Here is a 14,475-nt window from a genome sequence, read left to right on the forward strand (position 1 = left end):
TTATTTTCTATGATGCGAGTTGATGTCGCGTCTAACTAAATATCACAAACATTTTCGGTGATAGCAAAAAGTAATTTGCCATTTAATTTAAACAATTGACGTAAACTTCCTTGAAAGAAATTCTACGCTTATTTTTTTCGTGTCTATGTAGTTGGTTTGTTCTTAATGTTTACATCATTGAGACAATAAAATAAAATATTTTTTTTTTAATTAAAGATGATCCGTTTGTTCCCCAATGAGCTCAATGAATATTTCTATTAATTAGTATTTTAATTGATACTTTAAATAATGATAATCTATAGAATCTATCGGTGTAATATGAAACCTAGTCAATATTTGATACAAAATACATAAATTTTACAATTTAATTAAGTACTTTTATAAGTTTTATAAAATATATCTACGCATTTTAAATGTTTTTTTCTTTTTGTTCTTTTTATCTGAATTGAGTATGTTTTGTTACTTGTATTGAATTGTGTAAAAGGCGACGAGACTTAATGATAATGAGTAATTAGGTGACGTTAATTTGATTTTCTATATTTATATAATAGTTTTGATAATTATGAATAATAGGGTTTTCAATGAACAAATGTATGAAATTTTGTGATTTAGAAATAATAAATGAATTTAAAACGTAAAAGTGTATTATTTACTAACTTTGTATAAATTAAACAAATGTATAATGTAAAAAATATTTATTGAATAAAATGGTGGGCGTTTATAACTATAACATAATCATCACAGGTATCTGAGAGAAGAATAACAATGAATTTTATTCTTTAAAAAAGTACAATCACAGTCGAGGGAGAGGGGAGGAAATATCAAAATTTATCAAAAATCCAGCTTATAGCAATATTGAAAATTATAGGAATGAAAATTTTCCGTACATACAAGTTTTTGTATTAAATAAACAATAACATATACGTTGAAAATAATTACAGTTATTATAAAGGTGTTCTATTTTTAGGGATATGAGGTAACTGTCGGTTCTAATTCCTACCTCATTTTAATCATACTTTTATCATCAATATTTTATTAGAAACATTTTATGAGTTTTTCTAATGAAATTAGCAGAAACCATGCTGATTTAATATTTTTAATCACATGCCAGACTGTCCACAAAGTTTATTATACATTCCTCCAGCAATAGCTACGCCCTATGTACGAACATATGCAAAAATTAAGGACTACAATCACAGCTTCGGTCTCACCAAAATTCTAATGGCAGGTGGGGTTTGTATTTTAATCTTATAACATGTTAAGAACTTAGGTAGATAATCATCGGAGTAGTATCGAGCCAGTAGTAACTTACCGCGACGAGTATTACAATAGCAACAATACAAAATACGTAACATAAACAGCGCTAGTCGTTGTCTGGCCTATAATGCACAGGGTAAGCGGAGCCGGTAGCAACTTATCGCGACGAACATTACAACAATACAAAACACGTAACATAAAACAGCGCTAGTCGTTGTCTGGCCTATAACGCACAGGGTAAGCGGGACAAGCGGCGCGTACTCAGACGGTGAGAGCGGCCAAAAGCGCGCGCAGGGGGGCGGGGTGCGCGGCGCGGGCGGCGCGCAATACGTCCCGGGCGGCGCGCGCATGCGCAGCTTCGGTCTCGAGTCGGCGCGCAATGCGCTGCGCACGCGCCGTGACGTCACGCGGCACGCCGGCCAGCCGCGCCGCGTTGAACCCGTACGACTTGGGGCACGCGCCCGCCGACAGCTTGTACAGGAACGTTATCGTCTCCTCCGGGATGTCGTCGGCGCCCTCCGCCGCTGCCTCGTCCGTTTCCACCATGCACGCCTGGTGATGCATTCGAAATTAATTACAGAGGTACAGATGCGACTTGCTGGACACTCGTCGATTACTATGCGTCAGTACGAACGGCCATTTACGAGATTAATCAAAGTCGAATTATCATCCATTCAGCTCGAGTTTAAATTTACATTTTAAGAATACAAGAGTAAACACCGCAGCGATCGCTCTAGTGAATTGGACCTGTTGTCGACTGTCCAAGATTCGCTTCGTTTCGACATCAGATAGAAGGCCGGCGTCGTTGCATACCGAATGCCATGCATCGAATAAGAGCGATGACGAGCGATGACGAGTGATATCGATAACTGACCATGTGTCCCAGCTGCAAGCCCGGGTGGTGCGCAAGGTGTTGAACGAGCGAGTGGTAGTGCGTAGAGAACACGGCACGACAGCCGCGGCCCGCCAGCTCCGCGCACACGGCCGACGCGATGGCCGTGCCGTCGTACGTCGACGTGCCGCGACCTGGAACGTTAAAAGTTCCTTCTGTTCTAAGAAATGAATGAAGAGTGAGCCAGTGTAACTACAGGCACAAGGGACATAACATCTTAGTTCCCAAGGTTGGTGGCGCAGTGACGATGTAAGGAATAGTTAATATTTCTCACAGTGTCATTTTCTATGGGTGATGGTGACCACTTACCATCAGGTGGCCCATATGCTCGTCCGCCAACCTATACCATAAAAAAAAATAAAATAAAATAAAATAAATAAATAAAAAAATATATTTATGTGTCTAAATTTACCTCTATATCGTAATATTTCGACTACCCAAAAAGCAATTTTTTTATTCGTTTAACAGCATTTTTAAATAGGAAAAACTGCAGCAAATGTCGCGAATCCAATAGGACATAATTTTTTAGGCTTCCAACACCTTATATATCACATTATACGACTACCAATAGTTTTTGTAAGATGATCTCGACTATTGCTCACCTAACTCGTCCAGCAGTACGAGCGAGTGTATGGTCGCGTGCTTGACTATGGCCGCCGTTTCGTTCATCTCCACGAGGAAGGTGGACTGCCCGGAAAGGATGTCATCAGAGGCGCCCAGGCGGGTGAAGATTCTGTCTATTAGACTCATGCTGCATTCTTGAGCTGGCACGTAGCAACCCTTAAAGAAAAACAACATTTTTGTGAATATTTTTTACACCGCGTATGTGAATTGATCGAAAATATGTTCCAAATTTTTTTTTGTAACGCTCACAGAAAAACTTAAATTTACTTAATACAAAGATTAAGAGTTCATAGCCTAAATAAAGGATGGGATAATAAATCACTATTTAATATATTTATTATTATGTACAGAAAATGCAGACTTACAATGATCCGAACGGGGAAGAAACAACCAGGTAACGTCTTAATGAGACTCACTTATTTTTAATATATTGTGTCATCCTAATGTCTTTTCTAAAGCTTGTATCAATCTTGTAAGTACAGGCAGTCCTCGTACTTACGGCATGTTAGGTTCTAGTAATAAGCGACGTAAATCGAAACGACGTAAGTCGAGACATATTAGATTGCTTCGTTTCTTTCTTCTTGCTATGACACTTTGACCTCGCGACAAGTGAATCTCCATCTCTCCTATGCCGGAAATCGAAACAATTGACGTATGATCGAGGAATAGTGTCAAAACATTGTTGGGCGTAACTTGAAACGACGCAAGTCGAAACGACGTAAGTCGAGGATTGCCTGTATATAAATATTATATGATCTCACCAGATGCGCCAGCACCGCAATGAGTCCCAGCTGGCGCATGAGCGTGGACTTGCCGCCCATGTTGGGCCCCGTCAGCAGCAGCAGCCGGGCCGTCCGCAGCGACGTGTCGTTGGGGATGAACTCGTGAGCGACGGGGATGCACGGGTGCCGACCTTCCTTTATATCGACGTAGGGCTGGAAGGAGATAATAGAGTTATATTAAACTAAACTAATCTTTATTCTAGACTAACGATTACGCCGCCCGGCTTCGCACTGGTGCAACGCTGATAAAAAATACATAACCTAATATTTTGATCCATCTCAGAGGGTTCAGCAATATTTTGTAATTGTATCTATCTAATGTAATTAGAGCAAAAAATGAGTTTAATTACGTCGTCACTTCAGAAACCTACAATAAATAGTATTTCGCTACTATATATAAATTAATCTATCTATTAAAAAAAACCGCATCAAAATCTTATATCATTTTAAAGACGTAAGCTTATAGGGACAGACAGTGGTAAGCGACTTTGTTTCATACTATGTAATGAAATCAATCAGGGTTAAACCACATATATGTTATTAATAAAATTGATGAAGCCTCTCACCTCTTGGTTACCATCAAACGTAATGTCTGGCAAACATATATCTCCGTGCTGCTGCCTCGCAAACTCTGCGAATGCCAGCAGTATATCCAACATTGCTAAGCACTTAGTGGCCATCTCCCATTGATTATAACTCGAGGAAAACTTCTCGAAGATACGACGACTTAGATCTTTTAATATATTACTTTTCTGCTCCTCTGCGGCTATCATTCTCGCGAGGAACTCCTGTAAAGAGCATTATTTTTATCTAATTCACGGAGAATTCATGGGTACGCCACTCCGCGATCCCGGGTTCGATTCCCGGCCGAGTCGATGTAGAAACTTCATTAGATTTTTATGCTGTCTTGCGTCTGGGTGTTTGTGGTACATCGTTACTTATAATAATAATAAACATAACACAAGTTCATTGAGATAATCAGATTTATTTATTCTTATTAGTTAAGGTCATATTTTCAACAGACCGGATACATGCCAATGGGATGATCATCTTTGTTTTATTTATTAACTATTCCGATTATAATCACACTTGTCGTAATAAGATAAGTAGTAAAAATATTAATTTATTAATTATCCCACACACACATTTGTGTACACACTAAATTTATGAAAAAACATTTTTAATAGCAAAATTATTAGCAAATTTATCGATGAATTGAATACGATAGCATTAGCGATACTGTTAGCTAAAAATATATATATTAAAACGTTTATACCAAAAAAAAGAATACTACAGAACCCGGGATAAAATATTGTCTAAACAACCCGTTTCTGATCAAATAATAATCTTCGAATAGGAAATAAATCAACTTAAGAAGATATTAAACTTATACAATTCTGGTGTTATCAAAACGATTCTGAATAAATATTATTTTTTTTTTATTAAAAAACAATATATATATATAACACGTACCTTAGTCTCGGCAGTCGAAAATTTTTTGAACCCTTTTCTTGTACTTTCTAGATGGTATTCTGGTCCGGCTTTAGCTGCGGCCCCCTGGGCCACTTCTAACTGATAACGTTTCTTGTCCGTGCCTACATATGTTACCTGAAATAATTAACAAACATACTATAAAACACTGTTAACAAAAAGGTATAAAGTAAAGTATAGGCTATAAATTTCCCTAGGCTGGGTCAAGGCCTCTTCTACCATTAAGAAGAGAGCTTGGGATATATTCCACCACGTTATCCCAATGTGGGTTGGTGGAATACACATGTGGCAGAATTTCGATGAAATTAGACATATGCAGGTTTCCTCACGATGTTTTCCTTCACCGCCGAGCACGAGATGAATTATAAACACAAATTAAGCACATATATGTATATAGTGGTGCTTGCCTGGGTTTGAAAAAGGTATAATTAATATTATTATTTTAATTATTTAGAACATAAAACAATATATAAACGCACGAAATAACAGTGTAACAGCACCCCCACCACCACCAGGTTTTTATTTTGTATATATGCTGTTGTTTTCATAAAATAAATAAGAAAATACCTAACAATTTAGGTGTTGAAATCTTAAATATAGCTCTTAACTCTTAAGTGGGTTTAAGTATCTCAAAATCGGATGAACTGTGAAGGCATGCTGTGTATCGAATATATTCGCATCAAGTATTTATGATGATTGACCATTTCAGATCAATAAATCTGAAATTGATCATTTCCGAAAAATAATATATAAATAGTCTTTCACGGTTCCATTAATTTCGCTAAGATTTCTCTATCTTGAAATGCCTAACTTATATTTACTATATAAGGTTGTATGATGTGAACCAACAAGCCTTTATATATGTTTTTATAAGTCACAATGTATACATATGTGTCTTCGAAACATTTTTAATGTTGTTGCTTTGAAATTCCGACTCGTAAAAAATATAAAATTTTAAAATATATTGTAAATCGACATATGATACAATATTTGACAGATCCTCTCACAGCCCCTGTGGCCTAATGGATAAGGCATCGGCCTCCTAAGCCGGGGATTGTGGGTTCGAGTCCCACCAGGGGTAATGCATAACAAAATTTTGTTTTTTGTTTCGACAAAGATAAACCCGGATATTTTATTTTTAGTTATATTTTAAAAGAAAAAAATCTTCTTTCATTAAACATTTCATCTTCTTTTTGATCTATATAGGATTTTAAATTAACATGGTTATTTTTATTATTAAAGTTATTAATTTCGGGATATTTACCATGTTTTTTATTTTTGTTCGGTGGAGCTCGATATTTCGACATTGTCTACGAATGTCTTGTTCACGAGACTGAAGTGTGCGGGTAGATGCTGATAATGTTAGAGGTGTCCGTATCGAACTACCTCCTTTCTTGTACGTTTGCTACGTAAACACCGGTCACCACTACTATTGTCACTATCACCCCAACCATTGTCATTAGTTGAATTTATTTTATGTACACTCGACACTCGATCCCGTGTTTTGCAGACGAAACTCACCGTATCAAATCGCGAATTTTTTATTTTATTTTTATTTTGCGGGGTTTGCATAATTTTATTATTGGATTCTTTTTGATCATTCTGTATGTACTTACCCTGCATTTAAAATATTTTTCCTGTTTCGTTAAATACTGCTTTAGCTCATCTTCCAATTCCTCAATAACTTGTAGTATATGGTCATATTCCTTATCGACACCCGCTCCGGGTAATATACGACCTTCTTTCTCTGCATCTTGTTGATTAAATGCTTCCTGCGTGTGAACAAAATTAAAATTACTTCATTTTATGTTTTGTAAAAAATATTCTTATATATAGTAACAGTTTGAAAATTAGCCACTGATGGACTAAGGCCTTCTCTCCCTTTAAGGAGAAGGTTAAGAGCATATTCCACCACACTGCTCTAATGCGAATTGGTTATAATACATTGGTAAAAAAGGCGTATTATTCGATACAAGATTTTGTAAATGATAAAAAGGCGTGCAATTAATAAATGTTGAATTCCACGCAGGATATATTTATTTAAATAACTGTATTAACTAACATGACTGTATTTTTTTAAATGTTGAAAAAGAGTAACTACTGAGTTTCTTGCTGGTTCTTCTCGGTAAAATCTACTCTCCGAACCGGCGGTAGCTTAACTTAATTGTTAAATGACGATTCAAAAGTGCTTGTAAAAGCCTACTTGAATAAAATTTATTTTGATTTTTGATTTTTTTTTGGTGATTTCACATATGGCAGTTTCAAATACTAAAATGTTCTATATATTCAAACAAAATAGTAGCTGCTTAAGTTTATCTAAAATAAAATACCTTAAAAAACTTTAATGTGTCTCGATAGTCGGGAAATTTGCCTTGTGGACTGAATTGTGTTATATGCTTCAACAGTACAGATTCGACATCAGAGAATAGTTCTGTCAATTTCAGAACGGCGGTAAAACCGTTCAATACTGATATGAAGTCCAATACTTTTCTCTTGGAATAGGTTTTTTCTTCGTAAAATATAGCTCGAGAGTCAGGATGGTCTTGTGATTTCTTTAAGTTACCCAAAGCGTGAATTCTGTAATAGAAGTTTATATTGTTAATTATTGTTATATAATAATTTTAAGCTAATGATTTTAATAGTATATGATTATAGGCAGATTCCTATCCAGTTTAGTACTATTTCTCCTATTTAAAACTCTTTCATAATAAAAAGCTATAGTTTTAATGTGACGGAGTAAAGACATATCAATAAAAAAGCTGAACTAAAGAACATGTCTTATAAATATTTGCAGAAAAGTCATTAAAAGACTATCTACTTAGTATCTAAGTTTAATATGTATTAGTCATACAGAAATTATATTTATTTGGATAACATTTCAATAAAAACAAAGAATGTTAAGTGATTCTGTACATAAAAATAAAATTGATACTTATGATATCAAAATATTTACGTAAATGTTTGTGCTATTATAAAATTTAATACTAACTTTGCTAAGAGCCTTTCTAAATCAGGCAAAGTTGTCAATATATTCTTTGCATCCTGGCACAGTTCCTGGTTCTCGAACAAAGCTTTGACTGCCTCTTGCCTTTCCTTGATGACGGTCAGATTGCAGCTTGGAGAGCAAACCCATTGGTAAAGTAACCTGATAAATGAATGTATTATGAAATTAATTATTCTAAATATTTTATTTTAAAACATACATATGTCTAACATTGAGTTATAACAAATTATGTTCTTAACACGAAATGTTCGTCACTCAAGACTATGTGGAAATCATGAGAAGAATCTGGATTTACCAGATTAAGCTCAACATATGTAACCATGGGTTTATTGGATGAGCCATTGGATGAAAATAGTAGTAGCATTGGGATATTTACTAGAGATGAAACGGATATCCGGCATCTGGCCTATCTGGCCGCTAAAATACTATCCGGCCGAATACTGGATAGCTACTAAACGAATTAAATAGGAAATTCTGGATAAAAGAAACATATTTTTGAGTAATTATTGGCTTTATTTAGTTAGTTATAGTATCACTTGACTAAAATAGTTTTCGTTTTAAATTTTTAATCACACAATAGTTCCTAAATTGATGTAACTCAAAGAAAATGCATGAAATAGTACTCATACTGCACGAAGGGAAAATTATGGTGAATTAATAATAATTTCTTTGCATTGAGAGGTAGCAGGCAGTTGCGTTTTTCATCATAAATATGGCTTTTTTTATTCCGAAAAAAGTGTTTCGATTTTTCTTTCCGGATAGCTAGATATGCGGCTATATGGCCGGCCGAATATCTACATCTCTAATATTAAGACTATGGCTATGACGTTATTTTTAATGTAAATTTTTATTTAAACAAAATACTATCAATTTGTGATTTAAGACCAGAGTAAAAGAACATTTTCTAAGCAATTGAAATTATTACTTAAAAATTGTAGCAATCATTTGGATTTCAATTTCCATTTATTGATTGCCAATTGTCTGTTTACTGTATATCTCCAAATTATAATAGTTTGTGAAAACTAACCTCTTCCCCATAGGCGTGGTACAAAAGTTTAGCTTATCATATAAGCAGCCTTCATCTTGGACTATTCTCAAGTTTCTCAAAGTGATTGCATCCAATATCATTGTATTCCCTCCTGTCCATTCATTTTCGACCTTCACGCTTGGCAATATGGTGCTATTTAGAACATCAGGAGGTGCGTATTCTTCAAATTGTGACATACCGAGGATCTGTATGTCAAGTAGACAATCTGTAAGGTAAGCTACGCAGCCTCCTAATGCTTTGACTGCCAAGTAACAGTGAGCCGCTGGCGTGAGTCCGAGGGCGTCACCTAAAATAAAATATTTTAAATCAACTTTAAATTAATTTCTGTTGTTTTATTACATAATACTTAAATGATAAAAAAAGTTCAGTATGTCAGTAAGAAAGAAATAGCCTCGAATTAATTGAGGCACTGCTGGTACAGTTGATCCCAAATGATCTTCCAAAGATCTACTTAGAAGATAAGGCCTAATTGCTCCATCTCGTATACGACTTAATACCTCTATAAGTTTCCCATATAAATAATGTCGACTGTTTATTGATGTCAGGAACCTTATACATATACAAACATTTAACTAATGTACATTTTTTAAAAGTAATAATAGCGACCTGTCCAGTCTTGCATAAGTACAATATACTTTTTGTATATATTGAACAAAGTATAGTACAACACAAATTAGATATAGCATCGGAAAATGCAATGGAATGAAAATAAAATCGATTACTGCCGATTTACACGACCAATAGAAATAGCTCCCTATCGCGCCATTCGACGCTATTCGTCGCTATAGATTCACGCGTCAGAGAAAGCAAGTGCATGTAAATCGACGTGTCAAATTGACAAATATATTAGGTCATATGATATTACAAGTTATTACGATTGTGCAAAGATCATATTCGCATGAGAAATAAATATTGATAATTTGGGATAGCGTACTCAATTCGGATGTGATCGGTTTTACGAATTTTGCCGATGCGACATCTAAGTTGTGTCGTACTATATGTAGCCACGAGTAATGTGGATATATATATCTCGTATAGCCATATAAGAGGTCACATTCAGGGCTATAAGCAAGTCTTACCTTCGTGTAGGAATGGTTTAATTCCCTCCGGCCAGTCTCCGTCAACATTGGTCCTATAATACTTCACAGCTAGTATTTTTAACGTTTTTTCCGGTGGCCACATAGCAGTGGGCTCCCGTCTCGCTGAATGACAATGTGTGGCTAGGAGTTTAGTTGTACGTGATGTAGTTGTTTTTCGGTCGTAGATTATCTAGAAAATTCAAACATACTTTTGATGAACCTCTTTTGTCCAAGTTATTACTGACACTTATTTATAGATCTATTTACTCAACAACAACAACAACAGCCTGTAAATTCCCACTGCTGGGCTAAAGACCTCCTCTCCCTTTGAGGAGAAGGTCTGGAACATATTCCACCACGCTGTTCTAATGCGGGTTGGTTGACACATGTGGCAGAATTTCTATGTAATTTGTCACATGCAGGTTTCCTCACGATGTTTTCCTTCACCGCTGAGCACGAGATGAATTATAAAGACAAATTAAGCACAAGAATCAGCGGTGCTTGCCTGGGTTTGAACCCGCAATCATCGGTTAAGATGCGCGCGTTCTTACCACTGGGCCATCTCGACTCGTAGTGAGGATCGTCTTGGGTGCATGAGAAGACAAAGAGTAACGACAGCAAAGAATGTCGTCTAAATATTTTAAATGATGTCAGCAAAAACGATGGAACAAACGAAACTGGTGTTTTCGGTTCACTTGCATTTTAAAATGGACTGCAATAGTTATAATGACATCCCCTAAGTTAGCTATTATTAACATGTTAAATACCAAGATAATATCTTACCAACGCTGGTGGATAGTGGGCGAGGGTAGTTAGTAGCCTTGACGAATGCTTGTCGTCTGTGAATTGTCCCATGTGGAACTGGCCTATAGTCGTGTCTATAAAGCAGACTCCATATGTGCTGCAACCATTGTTTTCCTAAAAAAAAACAATAATAATAATTGGTAATTCTACACATATAAATTAAAGACAACCGTATCTTGTTTCTTATGCATTCTTTAAGTAGATGTCTACTATACGAGGACTGTATCCAGTTATCGAAGTGGGCATTGAGCAAGCACCCCCCCCCCCCCCCAAAGTACCTCCTCGGCGACGGCCAGCATGTGTTCAGCGGTGGGATGCACGGGGGCGGAGTCCTGCAGACCGAGCGCTCGGGCGCCGCGCACGCTCACTTGGCACACCTCACGCCGGACCACTTTATCGCTCTTACTCGACAGACCACTACCTAAAACCATTTAATATTAGTAAAGTATAGTTACAGCCTGTACATTTCCCACTGCTGAGATAGGGCCTCCTCTTCCATTAAGGAGAGGGTTTGGAACATGTTCCACCACGCTGTTCCAATGCGCGTTGGTGGAATGCACATGTGACAGAATTTCGATGAAAATAGACACATGCAGGTTTCCTCACGACGATCCTTCACCGCCGAGCACGAGATGAAATTTAAACATAGATTAGGCACATATATATAATAGTAATGCTTGCCTGGGTTTGAACCCGCAATTATCGGATAAAATGCACGCGTTCTAAGCATTGGGCCATCTCAGCTCTTTATCTATCTATTTAATATGAATGAGTAAATGAAAATACGGGTGGACTAATTTAGACGGGACTTTCACGGGCAGATAAATGATATAATAAAGAGTAACTTAAGCTACAATATATTTTTAAGTTAAATTCAAACGCGTACAAAGTCGCTGGCACAGCTAGTTATTTATATAACACATAGAACATTATGAAAAATTGTCAAGATATCTTCTGATATGTTACCTTCAAAATGAACAAGCTTACTTTTAATATACTTACTTTTACATCTCTCCTGCATCATGTCAGGAGTTTCAGTTTGTTCGACGCGCACTACCTTGTACCCTTTGGAGACCAAAGTGGAAGCCATTCGAGAATATGCACTTTCGGGGAAACCAGAATGTGCGAATTCACCCTTAAATATAAAAATCAAAATTTCTCTCTCACTTTAATTTATACTATATTAAAGATATTCCAAGTAGGTTTTATTATTTTTATTTTTTTTTAATTATAATCATGATGAACTTGAGTGTTCAGTAATATACCTTCATATAGGAAAAGCCAAGTTCATTCACTCCTACAGCTGCATCCATATGATAAAGCTCATAGAATTTACCAACTTTGAAAAACAATACACTATCAAAGTGTTTTGATTTTATTTCCCACCACTGTTTGTGAGCCTGTAAAGAAATACATTTTTAAACAAACGGATATAGATTCCTTTAAACCACTAACTACCTATATTATATATATATGTATGTATATGCAAATATCAGAAGAGAACTGTACTACATATTAAACAAATATTTTATATATTCTTTAAAAGCTGTTTTTATTAATTTTTTGTAAATCACTTAAAATTATTATGCAATACATTTAGCTACAAGGACTATTTATCATGAGTTATTGACTTTAAAAAATTTCATTATAAAGTATTACAGTTATTTAAAATTCCTTCTTAATTACTATACAAATACAATAATACACACAGGTGTTTGCTTTTTAATAAATTCCATTGGTACATAGACTGTACTAGGGTCATATTCTGGATGGTCTGGTTTACGCTTCTTAGCATCTAGTATTTTATCTGGTTTCAACCAATCCAGCTTGCAATGAGTCCAGTTATCCTCGTCCGCTATGATTGGACTTTCTTGTGATTCTATTTTTGATTGTGAACTGAAAATTAAAAAAAAATAAGTGTCACAGATAAGTAATATTTATTTCGATAAATTAAAAAATATTTAAGCTTACACATTTGGGATAACTCGTCTGGTTTTATCAGTTTTAGGGGATTCGCCAGGTTCATATTTGAAACTATCTTGTAATCTTTGCTTCATAGACACTTCATCTTTAGGGTTTATAACTTTATTATCTGCTGAAATATTTTGATATTTAATGTTAGTTGATAAGTTAATTCAAATTAGCAAGTAAATACAATATAGAAATCTATAACTGCGGAAATGAAAATATGTTATTAAAATATATATACTAATATAGTTAATATCAAAGTAAGTCAGTCTGTCACAATTTTACAGCCAAAAAACTGAACTTGGATTGATAAAATTTTCATATGTTTTAATCTCACTGTCTCTTAAAACACTAACAATTCCAGAGGCAACAACTATTCTAATATCTATACATTATTTCTATAACCTTTACCTTTATTTTCAATATCTGAATCATCAGAATCTATAGGATTTAATCTAATCCGCTTCCTTTTTTTGTTGGAAATGACCACTTCCTCATCACTATCACTGGCTTCCTTATTCGGTTCTGGTGATGGAGTTGGTATCCTCTCTCGTTTCTTATCTGTAAATACAGAAACTCTGCAAATGAATTTACTAAATACTTAAGATTAGTACAAGTGTATAGAGAGTCAGAAAGCAAAGCAAATCAAAATTCATTAATTTTTATTACTTATTTACTTAAAGTAATAGACTTAACATAAATGGAAATATACACAATTTTCTGCAAATTATATTAAGGTTTTATTACTTGCGAATGTACACATAGGATTATAGAGCATATATTAATACTTTAGATCATTATATCAATGTATGTAGCCTTTCAAGGTATTAACTTATAAATACTTACTTTCAACTTTAACATCATCTTTACCATTCAAAGGAGAATTTAACTTATTTATACTGCCTTCATTGCTGATCTGTTTAGGTTTTTTCGTACTCGGCGGTGTTTTAGCAAAGTAATTGAACAATGTATTCGAAGCTGTAGAACTATTCCGCTTAGACATATTTGGTCAATTAAAGGTCATTGAAGAAACTTTAATACCCGTATAATTTAATTTACAGAGATTTTAATTACACAAAGCTAATCGAGAAATGAGATTTTGCAATTTCCTATACTTTGCCGGTTTTGGCGCAAAATCACAATAGCAAATACGAACAGACATATGTCAATTTTTTTATGACATTTGTCAATGTCTAAGGTAACGACAGATTTGATATGTTTAAAAATTTTGAACAGATAAGTATTGATAATAATGATTGATAAATTTGATTTCGAGCTACTAAGCAGGTTGTAAACTTTTCATCGCCTTGTTGCAATATATAAACATATAAAGGAATTTTCCAAACGTTCCCCAGTCTCTATCATAACTATAATGTTAGATTTATTTATAAATCTAGCATAACAGAAGAAAAGTCAAATAAACAAAATTTCATTAAAATTGACCTCGATATCATTGGAGAGCTTGATTAATCTATTATTTTTACTGTAGGTTTTCGAAAAAATGGCATTTTGAACGTCGACGAATT

General features: G+C 34.9%; 1 protein-coding gene and 1 non-coding gene across 2 annotated transcripts; one reads left to right on the top strand and one right to left on the bottom strand.

Moving 5' to 3' along the window:
• Nucleotides 1-1,408: 1,408 nt before the first annotated feature.
• LOC124539119 (probable DNA mismatch repair protein Msh6) lies at nt 1,409-14,109 on the bottom strand. The gene is made up of 19 exons (XM_047116448.1): nt 13,792-14,109; nt 13,361-13,527; nt 12,953-13,076; nt 12,691-12,877; nt 12,247-12,381; nt 11,984-12,116; nt 11,260-11,402; nt 10,961-11,095; nt 10,178-10,367; nt 9,078-9,384; nt 8,036-8,191; nt 7,377-7,623; nt 6,663-6,818; nt 5,029-5,163; nt 4,122-4,343; nt 3,535-3,708; nt 2,752-2,929; nt 2,132-2,283; nt 1,409-1,809 (listed from the first exon to the last, which is right to left on the bottom strand). The coding sequence occupies exons 1-19, from the start codon at nt 13,950-13,952 to the stop codon at nt 1,519-1,521; spliced, it is 3,393 nt and encodes a 1,130-aa protein (XP_046972404.1). The 5' UTR covers nt 13,953-14,109; the 3' UTR covers nt 1,409-1,518.
• Nucleotides 6,055-6,127, top strand: Trnar-ccu. The gene has a single exon. It is a non-coding gene; the product is annotated as a tRNA-Arg (tRNA).
• Nucleotides 14,110-14,475: the final 366 nt, after the last annotated feature.

This window comes from Vanessa cardui, chromosome 21, assembly GCF_905220365.1.
Source record: "Vanessa cardui chromosome 21, ilVanCard2.1, whole genome shotgun sequence".
NCBI classification, from domain to species: Eukaryota; Metazoa; Arthropoda; class Insecta; order Lepidoptera; family Nymphalidae; genus Vanessa; species Vanessa cardui.

What these genes read in the sequence shown, in the direction of transcription:
- LOC124539119 (XM_047116448.1), bottom strand. Translation starts at nt 13,952, where the DNA reads ATGTCTAAGCGGAATAGTTCTACAGCTTCGAATACATTGTTCAATTAC. An exon ending in TTATTAAAAAGCAAACACCT is followed by an intron (nt 12,382 to 12,690) that starts GTGTGTATTATT and finishes ATTTCTTTACAG; the next exon opens with GCTCACAAACAGTGGTGGGA. An exon ending in TTTCGACTGCCGAGACTAAG is followed by an intron (nt 4,344 to 5,028) that starts GTACGTGTTATA and finishes TGCTCTTTACAG; the next exon opens with GAGTTCCTCGCGAGAATGAT.